The sequence below is a fragment of the Boleophthalmus pectinirostris genome, unplaced genomic scaffold (assembly GCF_026225935.1).
Source record: "Boleophthalmus pectinirostris isolate CB_2022bp ecotype Guang Dong unplaced genomic scaffold, ASM2622593v1 HiC_scaffold_20, whole genome shotgun sequence".
In the NCBI taxonomy this organism is placed as follows: domain Eukaryota; kingdom Metazoa; phylum Chordata; class Actinopteri; order Gobiiformes; family Gobiidae; genus Boleophthalmus; species Boleophthalmus pectinirostris.
Window position 1 is genome coordinate 33,091,813 of NW_026571153.1, and position 14,572 is coordinate 33,106,384.

Sequence of the window (14,572 nt, forward strand, 5' to 3'; positions counted from 1 at the left end):
ATTATTTTATACTTTGGACATTTAAAATTGAAATATTGATTGAACGCAAACAAATGATGATTAAAAAAAACAAAACTCTTCTAACTTCTGTTTAAAAACTGTGGCGCTGATTTACACCTTTGCATCCCAACAGGTGCCAGAATACGTGAGGTGATACTGTTTGGGGCCACAAAAATTATGTTCATCCCACAGTCACCAACCTTGGCATCATCTGAGACAGTGATTTTTAATTTGACAAACAGATTAACAGTGTTTTAAAATCAAGTTTTTATCATTTGCGGCTTTTATCTAAAGTTAAACCTTTTTTATCTTTTAAACTTTTTGAACAACGCTTTTATTTCATCACGCCTGGACGACTGTAATGCACTTTATTCCGGCATTTCGCAAAACGCACTTTACAGACTACAGTTAGTCCAAAACTCTGCAGCGCGACTTTTAACAGGAACAAAAAGGAGAGAGCACTTTACCCCAATCCTTGCGTCTTTGCACTGGCTTCCTGTTAATTTTAGAATTGATTTTAAGATTTTATTGTTTATTTTTAAAGCTTTGAATGGACTGGCCCCACAGTACGTCTCGGACCTCATCCAAATTTATACCCCTGCGCGCGCTCTGAGGTGTGAGGTCCAGCTCCAGCTCAGGGTGCCTCAGACAAGACTTAAAACCAGGGGGACAGGACCTTCTCTGTGCTCGGCCCTAAACTCTGGTACCATCTGCCGCTTCACATTCGAGCAGCACCCACAGTGGAGAGCTTTAAGTCTCGTCTGAAGACCCACTTTTATTCTCTGGCTTTTAACACCGCGTGAGTTGTGTGGTCCTCTGTGTCTTTTATTTATTTTTATGTGTTTTTATTGGTTTTACTGATTTAATTTATTTATTGGTTTATTTATTTCTAGTCTATGATTTTGTTTTAATTTTATTTTACTGGTTTTATTATTTTAAGACTAGTATTATTTTAGTAGTTTATTTTATCATCTTATTGTTGTTATTTTTATGTATGTGCAGCACTTTGGAAACAGTTTGTTTGTGAAATGTGCTATAGAAATAAAGTGGATTGAATTGGATACGTGTCTGACAACTGTTCTATTGATACAACTCTACAGCTGACATCACCAACATTCCCTGATTCCCCAGATTAGTTAGTCACTCTCTTTTGTCTAAAACAGGGATCTCAGACTCGCGGCCCGGGGGCCAACTGCAGCCCTCGGAAGGATTTTTTGCAGCCCGCCACTTAATTCCAAAAAATAATATCAGTGTGGCCCGCGGTAGATGTACGCACAATCCCACCCCTCTACCTCGGGCCGCACTGACAAATGAAGCTGCAATCGGTGCCCATGCAGATTCACAACAGATTATTAGCGCAGTTTACATCCCAAAACTCAACTTACAGCAGTTGTGAAGCAACGAGTCTAAGTGGATCTGTTAATACGAGTACACGGGTACAAGTGCACATACGGCGTCACCGAAGAACCAAAACAAACCACACATGTGTGCGCACTTCACTTTACGCTCCCGCTACCACAGCGTAATGAAGTTGGCTCAACGTTTGACGTTCGCTTGATATTCGGGGTTTAACTTTCCCACAGTAAGACCCAAAGATGCATTTTGCCTAAATAACTTGAACTAGGTTAAACAAAGTGCAACCTGATAATGTCTTACATAACAAAACAACAGCATAAATAGTACCTATCGATTATAGGCAAAAAATCTACTCAAGCTGCTCCAACCTTCGTTCTGTGGTTACCGTCTATGTTATGGACCGTCAACAAATCGTCACCACATTGTTGGAGGGAGTCACTTTGACATTAGTGGAGCCGGTGTACATAGGGTGCATTTCTGACCTGTAGTAAGTAGACACATTTATTTTGGAACTACTACGCCCCACAGATTTAGAAAAAGTGTTTTGGTTGATTTTTGGTGAATTTTTTCATGTAATTATTGTGTCTCTCTTCACAGTAATGTGACCTAGGGTCCAGTTGTGACCTGTAGTAAATAGACACATTTATTTGGGATCTACTATGCCCCACAGATTTGGAAAAAGTGTTTTGGTTGAGTTTTGGTGAATTTTTTCAAGTATTTTTTGTGTCTCTCTTCACAGTAATGTGACCTATGGGCCAATTGTGACCTGTAGTAAATAAACACATTTATTTGGGATCTACTACGCCCCACAGATTTAGAAAAAGTGTTTTGGTTGATTTTTGGTGAATTTTTTCATGTAATTATTGTGTCTCTCTTCACAGTAATGTGACCTAGGGGCCAATTGTGACCTGTAGTAAATAAACACATTTATTTGGGATCTACTACGCCCCACAGATTTAGAAAAAGTGTTTTGGTTGATTTTTGGTGAATTTTTTCATGTAATTATTGTGTCTCTCTTCACAGTAATGTGACCTAGGGTCCAATTGTGACCTGTAGTAAATAAACACATTTATTTGGCAACTACTACGCCCCACAGATTTGGAAAAAGTGTTTTGGTTCATTTTTGGTGAATTTTTACATGTATTTAATGTGTAACCTTGCTCCAATAATGTAAAGTGACTCCCTCCAATACTGTGGTGACTATTTGTTGACGGTCCCTAACGAATATCAAGCGAACGTCAAACGTTGAGCCAACTTCAATACGCTCACAACCACAGTATCAGAGCGCAGAGGAGGCGCTGACAAAATTCCCCTGTTCATAAGTATGGGACCATTATTGGAGAGGCTAATAAGAAATAAAAAGACACTGACAGTCTGTTTACCTGTTCAACACTCAGTGCGTAACTTGCTGGCAACCCGATGACCAAGCTCCACATATGTGTCGCCGAAATCCACGCGCACTCAGCGGCAAACACAGCTGTCCCATCAATATGCAAGCACCACAAAACTGCACTGATCTATTCCAGAGGCTTGGCGACATGTTAGCAAAAAGTACGAGGCAAAAACAAGCGTCTTCCATCCATGTTTGACATACGAGAAGCAGATACACTCCAGTGTGGTCCGCTTTCATACCAGCAAACGAACCAAAACTGGTCCGATTAACGAGCCTCTGTATCCCGGTAGAACAGTGATATCTCCAGTAACCAATACTGATGTTCCCTGTTAATACCGCGGGCCGTCCTCATCTTATCACCATGAACTCATAAAACAGCAACGTAGAACTTTGTACAAACTCACCGCATCAGCCCAGAGTTCGGGTAACAGCAGAAACCAACAGCGCTCACAGTAGCGCGCAGCTCCTCAGGACGGGGCTGGAGTCTGGTCCTTGGTCTTCTGTCGTCCTACAAGCGCGTTGGTCAGATGGTCCGGAGGCTCTGTCCTCCATGTGCTGGTCCCAGACGGTGGCGAGCAAGACCAGTGCGCAATGACTGGGTCTGAGCGGATACGTTCCGCCGTCTGCGTGCTGGTCCCATGCGGGGAAAGTGAGAATGCGCTGCTGCTCCTGTCCTCCGCGCTCAAGAACCGCGGCTGGTTCCGAGGTGGTGCAAAGCATCCGGACAGAAGCGTGAATCCAGTTTAGTTGGTGTCCGTCCTCCGCGCATTTGGTTCTTCCCAGGGAAAGCGCTTTTCACTCCCCGTTCCACGTCATCTGAGCCCGGACAGAACCGGAGCTGCTCCTGCTGGTTCGGGACTCGGGTTTGGATCTAGTCCGACTGTATTTCTCACACTTGGCTAAAAGCAGGACATTTTTTAAAGGTGAATCAATTGAATGGGCGATTGCCTATTGCCATAAAATTATTTGGTTAATTAAAGCCGAAAATAACAAATGCTGGTTCCTACATGATCACGGGGAACACCGGGACCTCTGTGCAGGTCCTGAACAGACGTACACACCCCCATTTTTGACTCACTCTGGAGCCACACGTTCGCACACTGGTACTTGCTCTGATCTTTGTGTGTTACATTCTCTTTATTGGCCATTGTTGGTAAAATAATTTGAAAATGAATCGCGGCTGCGTCTGGACAACAATCTGTTACTGCGCTGGAGTCGAACAGCGCGTCATTACAGGCAGGAGACGCGTTTCTCCCATGATGCATTTCGAATAGTTCGTTTGGACCTGCTGTCTATGGTTTGGACTCGGGTTCGCGTTCACACCAGAGGTGCGGATTCAAGCGAACCGAGACCACCTCTTTTTTGAGGTCTCGGTCCGCTTGAGTTGGTCCGGGTCAGAGTCCGATTGACGCTTTCACACCAACGCAAACGAACCGAGCTAACCACTTCTGGTTCGAATGGATCGTTTGGTGCGCACCAAATACTGTTGGTGTGAAAGCACCTAATACAGGTCAAGGCTCACTGATGAGCATCTTCAATCTATCCTGAGGATCTCATATGCTTCCTCCTGCAAGCCAAATATCTCTCAGCTGTGCAAGATGAAGCGTAGCCAGGTTTCAACCAGAAAGAAGTAGGCAAAAGAAGAGTAGACGTATTAGTTTAAACTTACGATCTGAATGCATTTTCATATTCTGAACTGTTATTAAAGATTAAGAAAGCGTGTTGCATGTTGTTCTTTCTCTCTCTTTTATTCCCGTGCAACCTCTATTTATCGAATACTCAATGCGGCCCAGCCTCACTCAGACTTTCTCTAATGTGGCCCCCAGGTAATTTGAGTTTCAGACCCCTGGTCTAAAATCAAACTTCTAAACAGGACCATGAAAGCTTGTATTGATCACAGACTCCTGAAAATGTTGTTTTTTTTATCTAGTTTGTATTTTTTCTTGAGTTTTCAGACACTCTTAAAATAGGGTGACCAGATTGTCAAAATCAAAAACTGGGACACTCTAGGTTTGGGGTGGTTAATAAAATTGTGAAACATGTGAGTAATTAAGGAAAATTGTTGTTTCTATTATTGAGAAAACAAACAAAAGATCTACAAAAATCAGCATTTATACAATATTCATTTTAGTGGCCTCCATCTGTATGAAATATGATTGACCTATACAGATGTCATCTATAACACAGCGTTATTGTGATGTCATCTGAAACACAGTGTCTTAAATGCAGAAGAATAAAGATTATGTTATGTGTTATATGTTACGGCACAAATACCCTCTCTTGATAGAATGGAGAGTATGTGGTCACCTGTGATTGGAAGTAGGTTTCAATAGTGTCCAGGATGCCCCGGAGCTTGTGGAGGCCTCTGGAGGGCAGCTGACAGTACAGGGTCCCATCAGAACACACACTGCTCACTGTTACGCCCATGTACACACTGTTCACCTGCAGAGGGAGGTAGAGAGGGAGACAGTCAAACTATGGTAATAACTACTTTGGTATAAAAGTGAAAAAATGCCAAGCACACTCAATTTATTTATTTATTTATTTTTTAAGTTTCGGCAAAAAATCCCTCATCAGGTTTTTTTTTTTTGCTTTGGACCACAGTATACAAAATGGTTGCCAGCTGAAGTGCTCATCTACCCCTCCAACGAAAGCAAGAAAAATGATCTAACGAAGGCTTTTTTGCCCAAACGTTACTTAAAAATTTTAAAAAGCTTTTGAACATCGTCCATCTGAGTGTGCTATGCATTTTTTCACTTTTATATTGTTGTTACAAAAACTTTGGTGTGCTTTTTCTGTTTCATTTGAATAACTACTTTGGTACCTTTCAAGGTCCTAGATTAATAACATGGACTCTTGTAAGGTTTACACCATTATTATAACATTGTTTCCTCATTAAAAGCATATCTGAAGTTTGTTTTGTTTCATTCACACGTTTAAGTAACTTCTCCAAAGCTCAAAAAGCTCTATTCCACTTTGTGATGTAGTGGTAGTTTTGGTCACATTGGTCAAATTTTTTTATATAGTGTATACCATGTAGTGGTAGTTTTCAAATTAATTCCTACCTTTTACCTTTTGTTCACTAGATATTGGCAATTCCAGGGCTGTCCAACTGATTCTAGCATCGCTGTATCTATTTTAAAAACACAGTAGAGCACTTCTTGTGTTATCACATGAGATCACAAGATGGAGTGTTTTCTGTTTAAAAGAAGAACTTAAATCTGCAGGGTTTGTGTGTTAAACATGTGTGAATGAAACAAAACACAACTCCGGGGTTTTGTGTTAGCTAATGAAAAGGGAAGTGGAATGGGGCAGTTATGAGACATTCAGGGGCGTCTAGTAATTTAGCATGAGCACTAATACCTTGCAGCTACACATCCAAACACATGTTTAATATTGTCCTGGCTGTTTCTTACCTCATGCAGTTGAATGCCTCTCCTTGTCTGTGCCTAAAGTAAATCAGACTGCACTAGCTGTATCCTAGTTTGGGTGTGATGTTAACTGTAGGCGCTGCTCTGTCTGAGGCTTTGTTACACTTTATTCTGAGCTTTATTTTAACACAGTCTGACCTAAAGAACTGATTTAGCTGCAAGTACAACAGGTGAGATGATTTGTGGTGTTAAACAAGTGATTCTCAAATAACACTGAATCTAGCTACACTGCAAAAAAAAAAAAAAAAAGGCCAAAATTTAAGATATAAACATTTAAATCTATCAGAAAATGGCTTAAAAGTAGGGAAATTATCTGTCCATGCTGCAAAATAGTTTTACTTGACAAGTTATCTTAAAATAAACTACCTCTAGACTAGAATTAAGCAGTCTCTAAACTAGTAAGTAGATAATAAATCTGAAAAGAAGATGAATAATCTGAGTTTTAGAAAGTTTTAAAATTTTGGCCAAATCTGAGAAATTTGCAATGTAGAATTAGCCAGACGTTTTTCAGTTAGTCACACCTTTTTGTTGAAAATCAAACTCCTGAACAGGGTCATGAATGCTCATATTGATCACAGGCTCCTGAAAATGTGCTGTACAGCTGAATATTCCACCACACACTTACAAGTTGAAGACCTCCAACATGATGTCACTTCAAAGTATCAACAGTAGTTCCTGGGTTCAAGGGTATTTATAACAATCTGGTTTAAATTGGACTAGATCATTTAGCTGGTTTTCTTGGCATGCCTGTAGACAGTGACTGAGCGTGGGTGAGAGCTGGTCACCTGTAGGGGGCTGGCCAGACTACAGTCCTGAAGCGCTCGCAAACAGGCCGAGTTTATGTTGACGTCATCATCCTGAGACGTGTCGTACAGCACCACCAAAGGGCGTTCTCCTCGCTCCAAGATCTCCACCAGCAGTATCTTCCCACTGGCCATGGTCTCCAGAGTCTTCAGCACGGCAGAATCCTTACAGAACTGCTCCAGACCTGGAACATAGAGCTGTGAGGGCTGGTGTCACTCATGTGCACAGGTGGGCAGAACCCTGTTATTTGAGTAATTTTTCTATTAGTATTATTCTAGCAGCATACTTTTACTCCTAATTCAGTAATATCTTTTATTGAAGTAACAGTAACAGTACTCTTATTTGAGTAAAAGTTGTGGTTCCTTTTCCCACAGTTCTCTACAACTGATAAAAGCTTATGAAATGATTTGAACATTTGTGTTAAACATTTTGTGTCTGCCTTTTAAAAATTCCAGATTTTGTGAATTATTTAAAGTTTTCTCATTCAGATTACATTGACTTCAAATTATAAATCAGATGTTATGTCCTGACAGTTACTCTTTAAGTTACTCTTACTTGAGTAGTCATTTTCACAGATACCTTTTTACTCATACAACTACAGATGACTCAGGTGGTCTTGGACCACTACTCTGTATACATCTACTTGAGTAACATTATTTTCAAGTAACAGTACTCTTACTTGAGAACAGTTTGTGGCTTCTCTCCCACCTCTCCTTGTGTGGATATGACAGGTTCACACTCACCTGCCAGTCTGCACTTAGTGGCTTGGAATGGCAACTTGAAAAACTTGTCGTTTAGGTCAAAAACTTTGCTTTTACTGATGACTTCTGTAAAGCCGTGATCCACATAATACACCTGAGACAAAATCAGACAACTGACATAAGAGTGTGCATATTAAAGGGGCCATACCCATTTATGTAGTAATGTAATTTGTTTTTCCCAGATAAAAGCAGCTCTCATGCTCCGTTCAGACTGCAGCTCCAAAAGCTTCAGACAAATTTTGCCTAAAGTTGAGCTGCGCTGCAGAAGCACAGGACATCTACATAAGCTTTGCATGTCAAATAGGTCATAAATTTTGTCCTTTCTGAACACAACATGAGAGACAAAATGAAGTATGTCTGTATGTGATTATGAAGCATTTTTATAGTTTGAAATCATCATAATGCGCTGTCATCATGCTAGTTGTTGTTAGCATTACTGTGACTGTAAAACTGCATCCTAAAAATTGGGAAAAGCACTTTTCTTGCTAAACTTTGTGTTGAATTATTTGGATGTTCGGAATGGAAATTAGGAAAGTGAGGAATAACTACCTAAAATACTAATTAACTAAGTAAATAAATAATTCAGTTTTTCACATTTTAGAAATCAGGTAAAGTGCCTTTAACCATTGTTAGGCTGTTGATGGATGCACTCACCTTGACCTTATCAGGCATTAGCTCGCAGACCTGCGCCCTGAGGACCTCCTCCTCCTCCTCAGCCCTCACAGCCACCAGCTGGCCTAGCTGTGGAGCAGAAGCTGGAGATATAGCATTGCTTTGGCTTGTGCTGTAGAACATCTTCATCTCATCCTCCATCACCTCCTGGGCCTGTGAGTAGCCCTCCCCGATGTACCTGAGGAGCAGGACACAGGCAGTACTCAAAACTTAGGTCTATTAGGGCCAAACTGATAAATGACTTTGTGTTTGGATGTGCATTCTACTATAAAACCAATCTGCTTTTGAATATTATGTTCAGTTGACTTTTTTGATCATGTTATAACACTGGACCCTGATCTGCTTTGTTTATCTTGCTCTGAGCCTAGTTTCAATTTTGCTATGATTTTTGTGTCACAGGTAAAACTCCTGCACAGTTTTGAAGTCCATAAATCTTTGCCACACTCGTTTTGAGCATTTCAGGTAGCGCGATGGCTGGGTGCCTAGCACTCATGCTTCACAGCAAGAAGGTTACAAGTTCAATCACTGGGGTGCCCATGTCTGGTTGTGTGGAGTTTGCATGTTCTCCCTGTGTCCGGGTGGTTTTCCTCTCGTTACTCAGATTTCCCTCATCAACAGAAAACATGTATTAAGTCATATCCTCCAGCTAAGTTTGTCCTGACCAAGATTAGCAACAACATCTGGAGATGGGTCCCCAAGAACTGAGCTGTGGTGCCTCAGCAACACTGAAGGATGAGTCAAATGCAGGGAAGTATAGGCAAGTGTACCTTAACTTTAATCATGTTCATTACAACTGCATGTTACATTAACATGCTCAGCCACATTGATTAAAAGGCTATTTTCTTCCATGGTTCATTCCCACTGCTGCCAGTGGAGACAATGTTAATAATTTAATAATTTAATAATTTAATAATTACATAGGCACCATTTTATGTTCTAAAACATGAAGTACCAAAGCAAAAGCCAATAAGAATTCAACAATTCAAACAATGCATACTTTATGTTTTTTAATCATTTTGTTTTAATTTACCTGAGTATGACAGCGTTGGTCTCAGTGGCTTCCACCACCAGCACTGAGGGGTACTCCTCTGAGGGGGGCTGGAGCAGGGGCACGTGTAGCCTGGTCTCTATCTCCTTCTCCTCCTTCACCTCCTTCACTTCCTTCACTTCCTTCACTTCCTTCACTTCCTTCACCTCCTTCACCTCCTTCACCTTCTCCTCCTCCTCCTGGGGCCCTGCGTTTGCCCCGTTACTGCTGCTGCGTCTGTACAGGATGGCCCTCTTGGGGTTGTCTGACATGGGGTAGTCTATGGTGCAGATGTGGGAGAGCAGGTGGAGGTTGTCCAGCACATGTCCAGGAAGTTTTGCCTGAAATAAAAACACAGATTTAAATGGTTGTAAACTGCTCATTTGGAATATGTTTAAATTAATTAATTAAATTAAATTTTTATTTTAATTGATGAATCTTAATTGCTTTATTAAATGTGCACTGTGTAACTTCTTCAGGAAGTTCTACAATGTGTCTCCATGGAGTTGTTATAGAGGTTATGCAGATGACATCATAATATTTGGGATTTTTAGAATGAGTGGCAACATTATGAGTGTCAATAAGTGCAATGACATTTTCTTCTGTAAAAGTTCAAAACACTAAATCTAAAATGTGAAAGAGGTGCTACAGTTTAATAACAAATATAAAAGTCCACAACTCTGCTAAATATGTAGTTTGTCCCTCACGTCTAAAATCAAGTCAACGGAAGAAAGCCACTGAACAGTTCAACCATAGGAACACTGCCCACACTCCACATACACATGCACACACACACACATACACATGCACACACACACACATACATGCACACACACACACACATACATGCACACACAGACACTGATACAGACTTTGGATCACACACAGTTGGACTGAAACTTTCCTTAAATCACATGTTTCTGAGTCTGTGTGTTCAAATGCAAAAAACAGAAGTTCCGCAAACATTATTATAAAGGGCTTCAGTGATCATAGTTATCTGAAGCTCCATGATGTATGCAGATGTGTGCGAGATGTGGATACACACTTTATATGTGTCCTGGAAGAGCTTGGGCAGCGCGTGGGCCCACAGTCCATTGGGATACTTCAGCAGGAGCTCCTCCAGTTTGGCCTGCAGGTCTGGACTGAGTGCGGTTGTAGAGGAGGTGGGGCTTGACTTTTTGGAGGAGGGGCTCTGCTGATGTGGGATGCTGCTCTGCTGATGTGGGGCGGGGCTACACTGCTTGGGGGAGGGGCTCTGGTGTCGTGGGGAGGGGCTGTTGGAGCTGTTGGAGCTGTTGGCGGGGCTGGTCCTCTGCTCCTCGGCTGGGTACAGGAGCAGCTCTGTGGGATTGCTGCTACAGGTTTTCTCCACCTACAAAAGAATACCACTGTATAATTTATACATGAATTAGTGACAGAGATCAGCTCCAGGAACACATCGTCAAAGGAGGAACAGGAGAGAACACACTCAGGCAAAAACAATGTCACATCAAATGCAGAAATAAGTTCATTAAAGGCTCTGTACCTAATTTTAAGTGATTTTAACAACTTTTGGAGTGTGCCAGCCTTACCAAAATGTAAGGCTACTGTGGTGACAAAATTACGCATAGTCTCTAAAAGTTGTGAAAAATACTTACAAACGTATTATAGTGAAAAAATAAGATGCTCAGAGTCTGTTAGAAAAGTGAGAAATAAGTCTGGTTTTCACGTTTTTTAAGACAGGACCAGTGTGCTTAGCAAATCAAAACTAGCACACATTGTTGACACAGTGTAAAATTAACTTCTGCTGTTTTTCACGTTGGTCCACATGAAAGCCTTACAGTGCAGATGTGGCTCCATGTCTCCAGCTCCTTCAGGGCTGTAGAGGGCAGGTCCTCTTTGTACAACTCTCTGTAGATCTGGGGCAGCTTAGACACCCAGAATCCATTGCTGTACTTGGCCAGGATGTCCCTGAGCCGGCTCTGGACCAGTGTAGGGCTGTAGGGCCGTCCTCTGTCTGCTACATGCAACCAGTCACACACATGCACAGAACATAGGAGGAAGAGACATGCTTATATCAGTTAAACAGTCGTGCACAATATTCATCTTTTACTGAGATATTCCATGAACTGTTACTTAAAAAGTATCAATTAGGGGTGTCAAATGATCGCGTTAATTGCGATTAATTCATTACAGTCATATTTAGCGCGTTATGTTTTTTAATCGCGTTAATCTCATTTTGAATCTCTAACTTTAGTGTTTCTGTATGTGAGTTTCTTTATTATAAAACCTGTTTTTATGTGTTGTTGGGACAACAACACACACACACACACACACAAAACACATTTATACATTTTTTTATTTCGGTAATTCCATTCATTGCCGGAAAGCCACACAAAACGCGCGCAGTAACAGCGATGTAAACGTCATGTTAACGTTGGCGGCGTCAGTCGCACAATGGACGAGGTCGAAGAGCCAGTAGAACAGAGTCAGCAGCGCACAGGCAAAAACACATTCGTGTCTTGGAAATTATTCTCCTGACGTGAAATATAAAAGAAAATAACAAATATAATATCGTCTGAAAACAACCTGCATAGGCTCATGATGTCTGCACTACTGTCCTATAGTGACCTGCCACATGAGGGGACACGCACACACATGCACACAAACACACACACACACAAACACACACAAACAAAAACACACGTTCATCATCGTCATTAACCTGAGAACACGCGGACCACGTTTCCTTCCGTAGTTACCGCGCGGACATCGCTGTCCTCCCGTGAGCCGCGTGTGGATCGTGTTTTCTCGTGTACGCGGCGTAAACCGCGCTTCCTCCTGTGCGCCTCTAAACCAGAACTAACACCAAGACTAAAACCAGGACTAAACCAGGTCTAAACCAGGACTAAAACCAGGTCTAAACCAGAACTAACACCAAGACTAAAACCAGGACTAATCCAGTCCAGGACTAAACCAGGACTAAACCAGAACTAAAACCAGAACTAAAACCAGGTCTAAACCAGGTCTAAACCAGGACTAAACCAGGACTAAACCAGAAATAAAACCAGAACTAAAACCAGGTCTAAACCAGGTCTAAACCAGGACTAAACCAGAACTAAAACCAGAACTAAAACCAGGTCTAAACCAGGACTAAACCAGGTCTAAACCAGGTCTAAACCAGGTCTAAACCAGGTCTAAACCAGGACTAACACCAGGACTAACACCAGGACTAACACCAGGACTAACACCAGGTCTAAACCAGGACTAAACCAGAACTAACACCAGGACTAAAACCAGGATTAATCCATTCCAGGACTAAACTAGGACTAAAGTAGGTCTAAACCAGGTCTAAACCAGGACTAAAACCAGTGATCTCATATATATTTCTCTATCAATAATATTTTTAATATGGTTAAGGAAAGACTGGACTTTTTATTGTCTTTAAGTACACAAAAGTTATTATGTTCAGATTTCCTCGTCTTTGCTACTTTACAACAAACAGTTTCTTATTCATGGAGACTTGGGCTCAACAGCCAAATTGGAGAGATTTGTTAAACAATAAATGACTTTATAAAGTCACTTTTTTAAATCTATATCAGTCTTTTCATCTGCCACAATAATGTAATAATGAATTTAAATGAAAATACCTCAAATTGAAGGATTTTCTCAGCAATTTTTAGGTGAGATTAAAATGAGATTAATTAGATTAATTAATTACAGATCATAATTAATTAATCTCTCAATTTTTTTAATCGCATGACAGCACTAGTATCAATATTAATCTTTTTTCAGTATGTTGCATTCATGTGACATCACAACATTCTAAAATCCCTATAGTTTAACCTGAGCTGCAGGCAGGTCAGAGTTGTTAGGTGGTGTTTCTTTGGAACTGTCAGATGCAGATTTGTTGACCTGGTTTATGGTTCATATCTCTTTAATTACTGGGCCTATCCACATGAAACTAAAACTGGCACAAAGTTCAGTGTTTTCTCTGTCAGTAAATAAATAAAAGTGAAATGATTATTTTTTTCACAGTAGCTTCAGAAAGTATTGTCCTCATCTCCTGTCCCACTATAGCTAATGATGATCCAAGTGCATGTACTTACAGCCAGTGTGTGGAGTGTTCTTAGAGAGGTGAGTGTGCACTTCTTTGTGAAAGCGCGAGGGCAAAGTCATCCTTTTATCTGACCTGGACACAACAAACCAGGAGGAGACATGTTAGGATATGGAAGACAGAGATCTGTCCCAAACTCTAAAGCCCTGTCTTGTACCATGGTACAACCTCTGTCTTTTATTCTCAAGGTTGGTGTTAGAAGGTTAGATGTGATTCCAAATGTGATGAATACCTACACTGGGTACACTGGTACACTGTGTGAATGGGTGAGTGGTTCCATGTAAAGCACTTTGAGTGTCTTTAAAAGTAAATAAGTGCTATGACCATTTATCGTATAACATTTTTCCCTCATCAAAAAGGTTTTAGATGTCATTCATGCATGTCTGAGTAATCTAGTGATCTTTCCTGATCTTTCCCTCTATTCAAACTCTCCTTATGGTTAGATGTAAGATTCTGTGAAATGCTCTGCCCTCAAGCCTACATCCCCCACGCTCCCACATGACAATTCTCCATAAATATACAAAAACATGATACAAAACAATACACTACAGCTTCACAAATGTGCCCCAATGTGCAGTAGTTTCATTAATGAAATGTGTTACCCAAAGATACCCCCTCTTTTAAAATGTGAAAGCTGTTTACTGCACTCCAAACGTATTCCTCACTTTTCTAACACAGTCTGAGCATCGTAATTATTCATTGTCATGAGGTGCTTGGTAATGCAGCAACTAGCATGTTAACTCCCTTCCTGTTTCCTAGCTGATATATTTGAACTGGGGCAAAACACATTTTACAAGAACAAAAAAAATCAGGTCCTGTCCTTTACACACTACTTCAGAGTGTACATTTGTTTTTGTGCCCTTACTATCTGACTGTCAGTTCACCAAGTCATCTTGACAGCTCTACTCCGGGCATGTTTAACTAATTCTTGATTTTAAAAATAAATAAACTGCAAATCAAATGTCCCTCTCCAATTACACTCTCCATGTGCCCAGTGTATGGCAGTGTTGTGTGTGTACAGTGTATGTAGAG

The 14,572-nt window shown here is 40.9% G+C and overlaps 1 protein-coding gene across 4 annotated transcripts in view; it reads right to left on the bottom strand.

Moving 5' to 3' along the window:
- tdrd7b (tudor domain containing 7 b) overlaps positions 1-14,572 on the bottom strand; it is a 35,806-nt gene that overhangs the window by 11,553 nt on the left and 9,681 nt on the right. For 3 of the 4 annotated variants that reach the window (XM_055156139.1, XM_055156138.1, XM_055156141.1), the window contains exons 5-12: positions 13,533-13,615; positions 11,265-11,443; positions 10,490-10,816; positions 9,448-9,785; positions 8,400-8,595; positions 7,728-7,839; positions 6,966-7,168; positions 5,057-5,191 (exon numbers count right to left, since the gene is read on the bottom strand). In XM_055156139.1, the coding sequence (XP_055012114.1) occupies positions 5,057-5,191; positions 6,966-7,168; positions 7,728-7,839; positions 8,400-8,595; positions 9,448-9,785; positions 10,490-10,816; positions 11,265-11,443; positions 13,533-13,615 (1,573 nt within the window). The remainder of the gene's footprint in view (positions 1-5,056; positions 5,192-6,965; positions 7,169-7,727; positions 7,840-8,399; positions 8,596-9,447; positions 9,786-10,489; positions 10,817-11,264; positions 11,444-13,532; positions 13,616-14,572) is intronic. The other variant, XM_055156140.1, reaches the window with a different exon arrangement.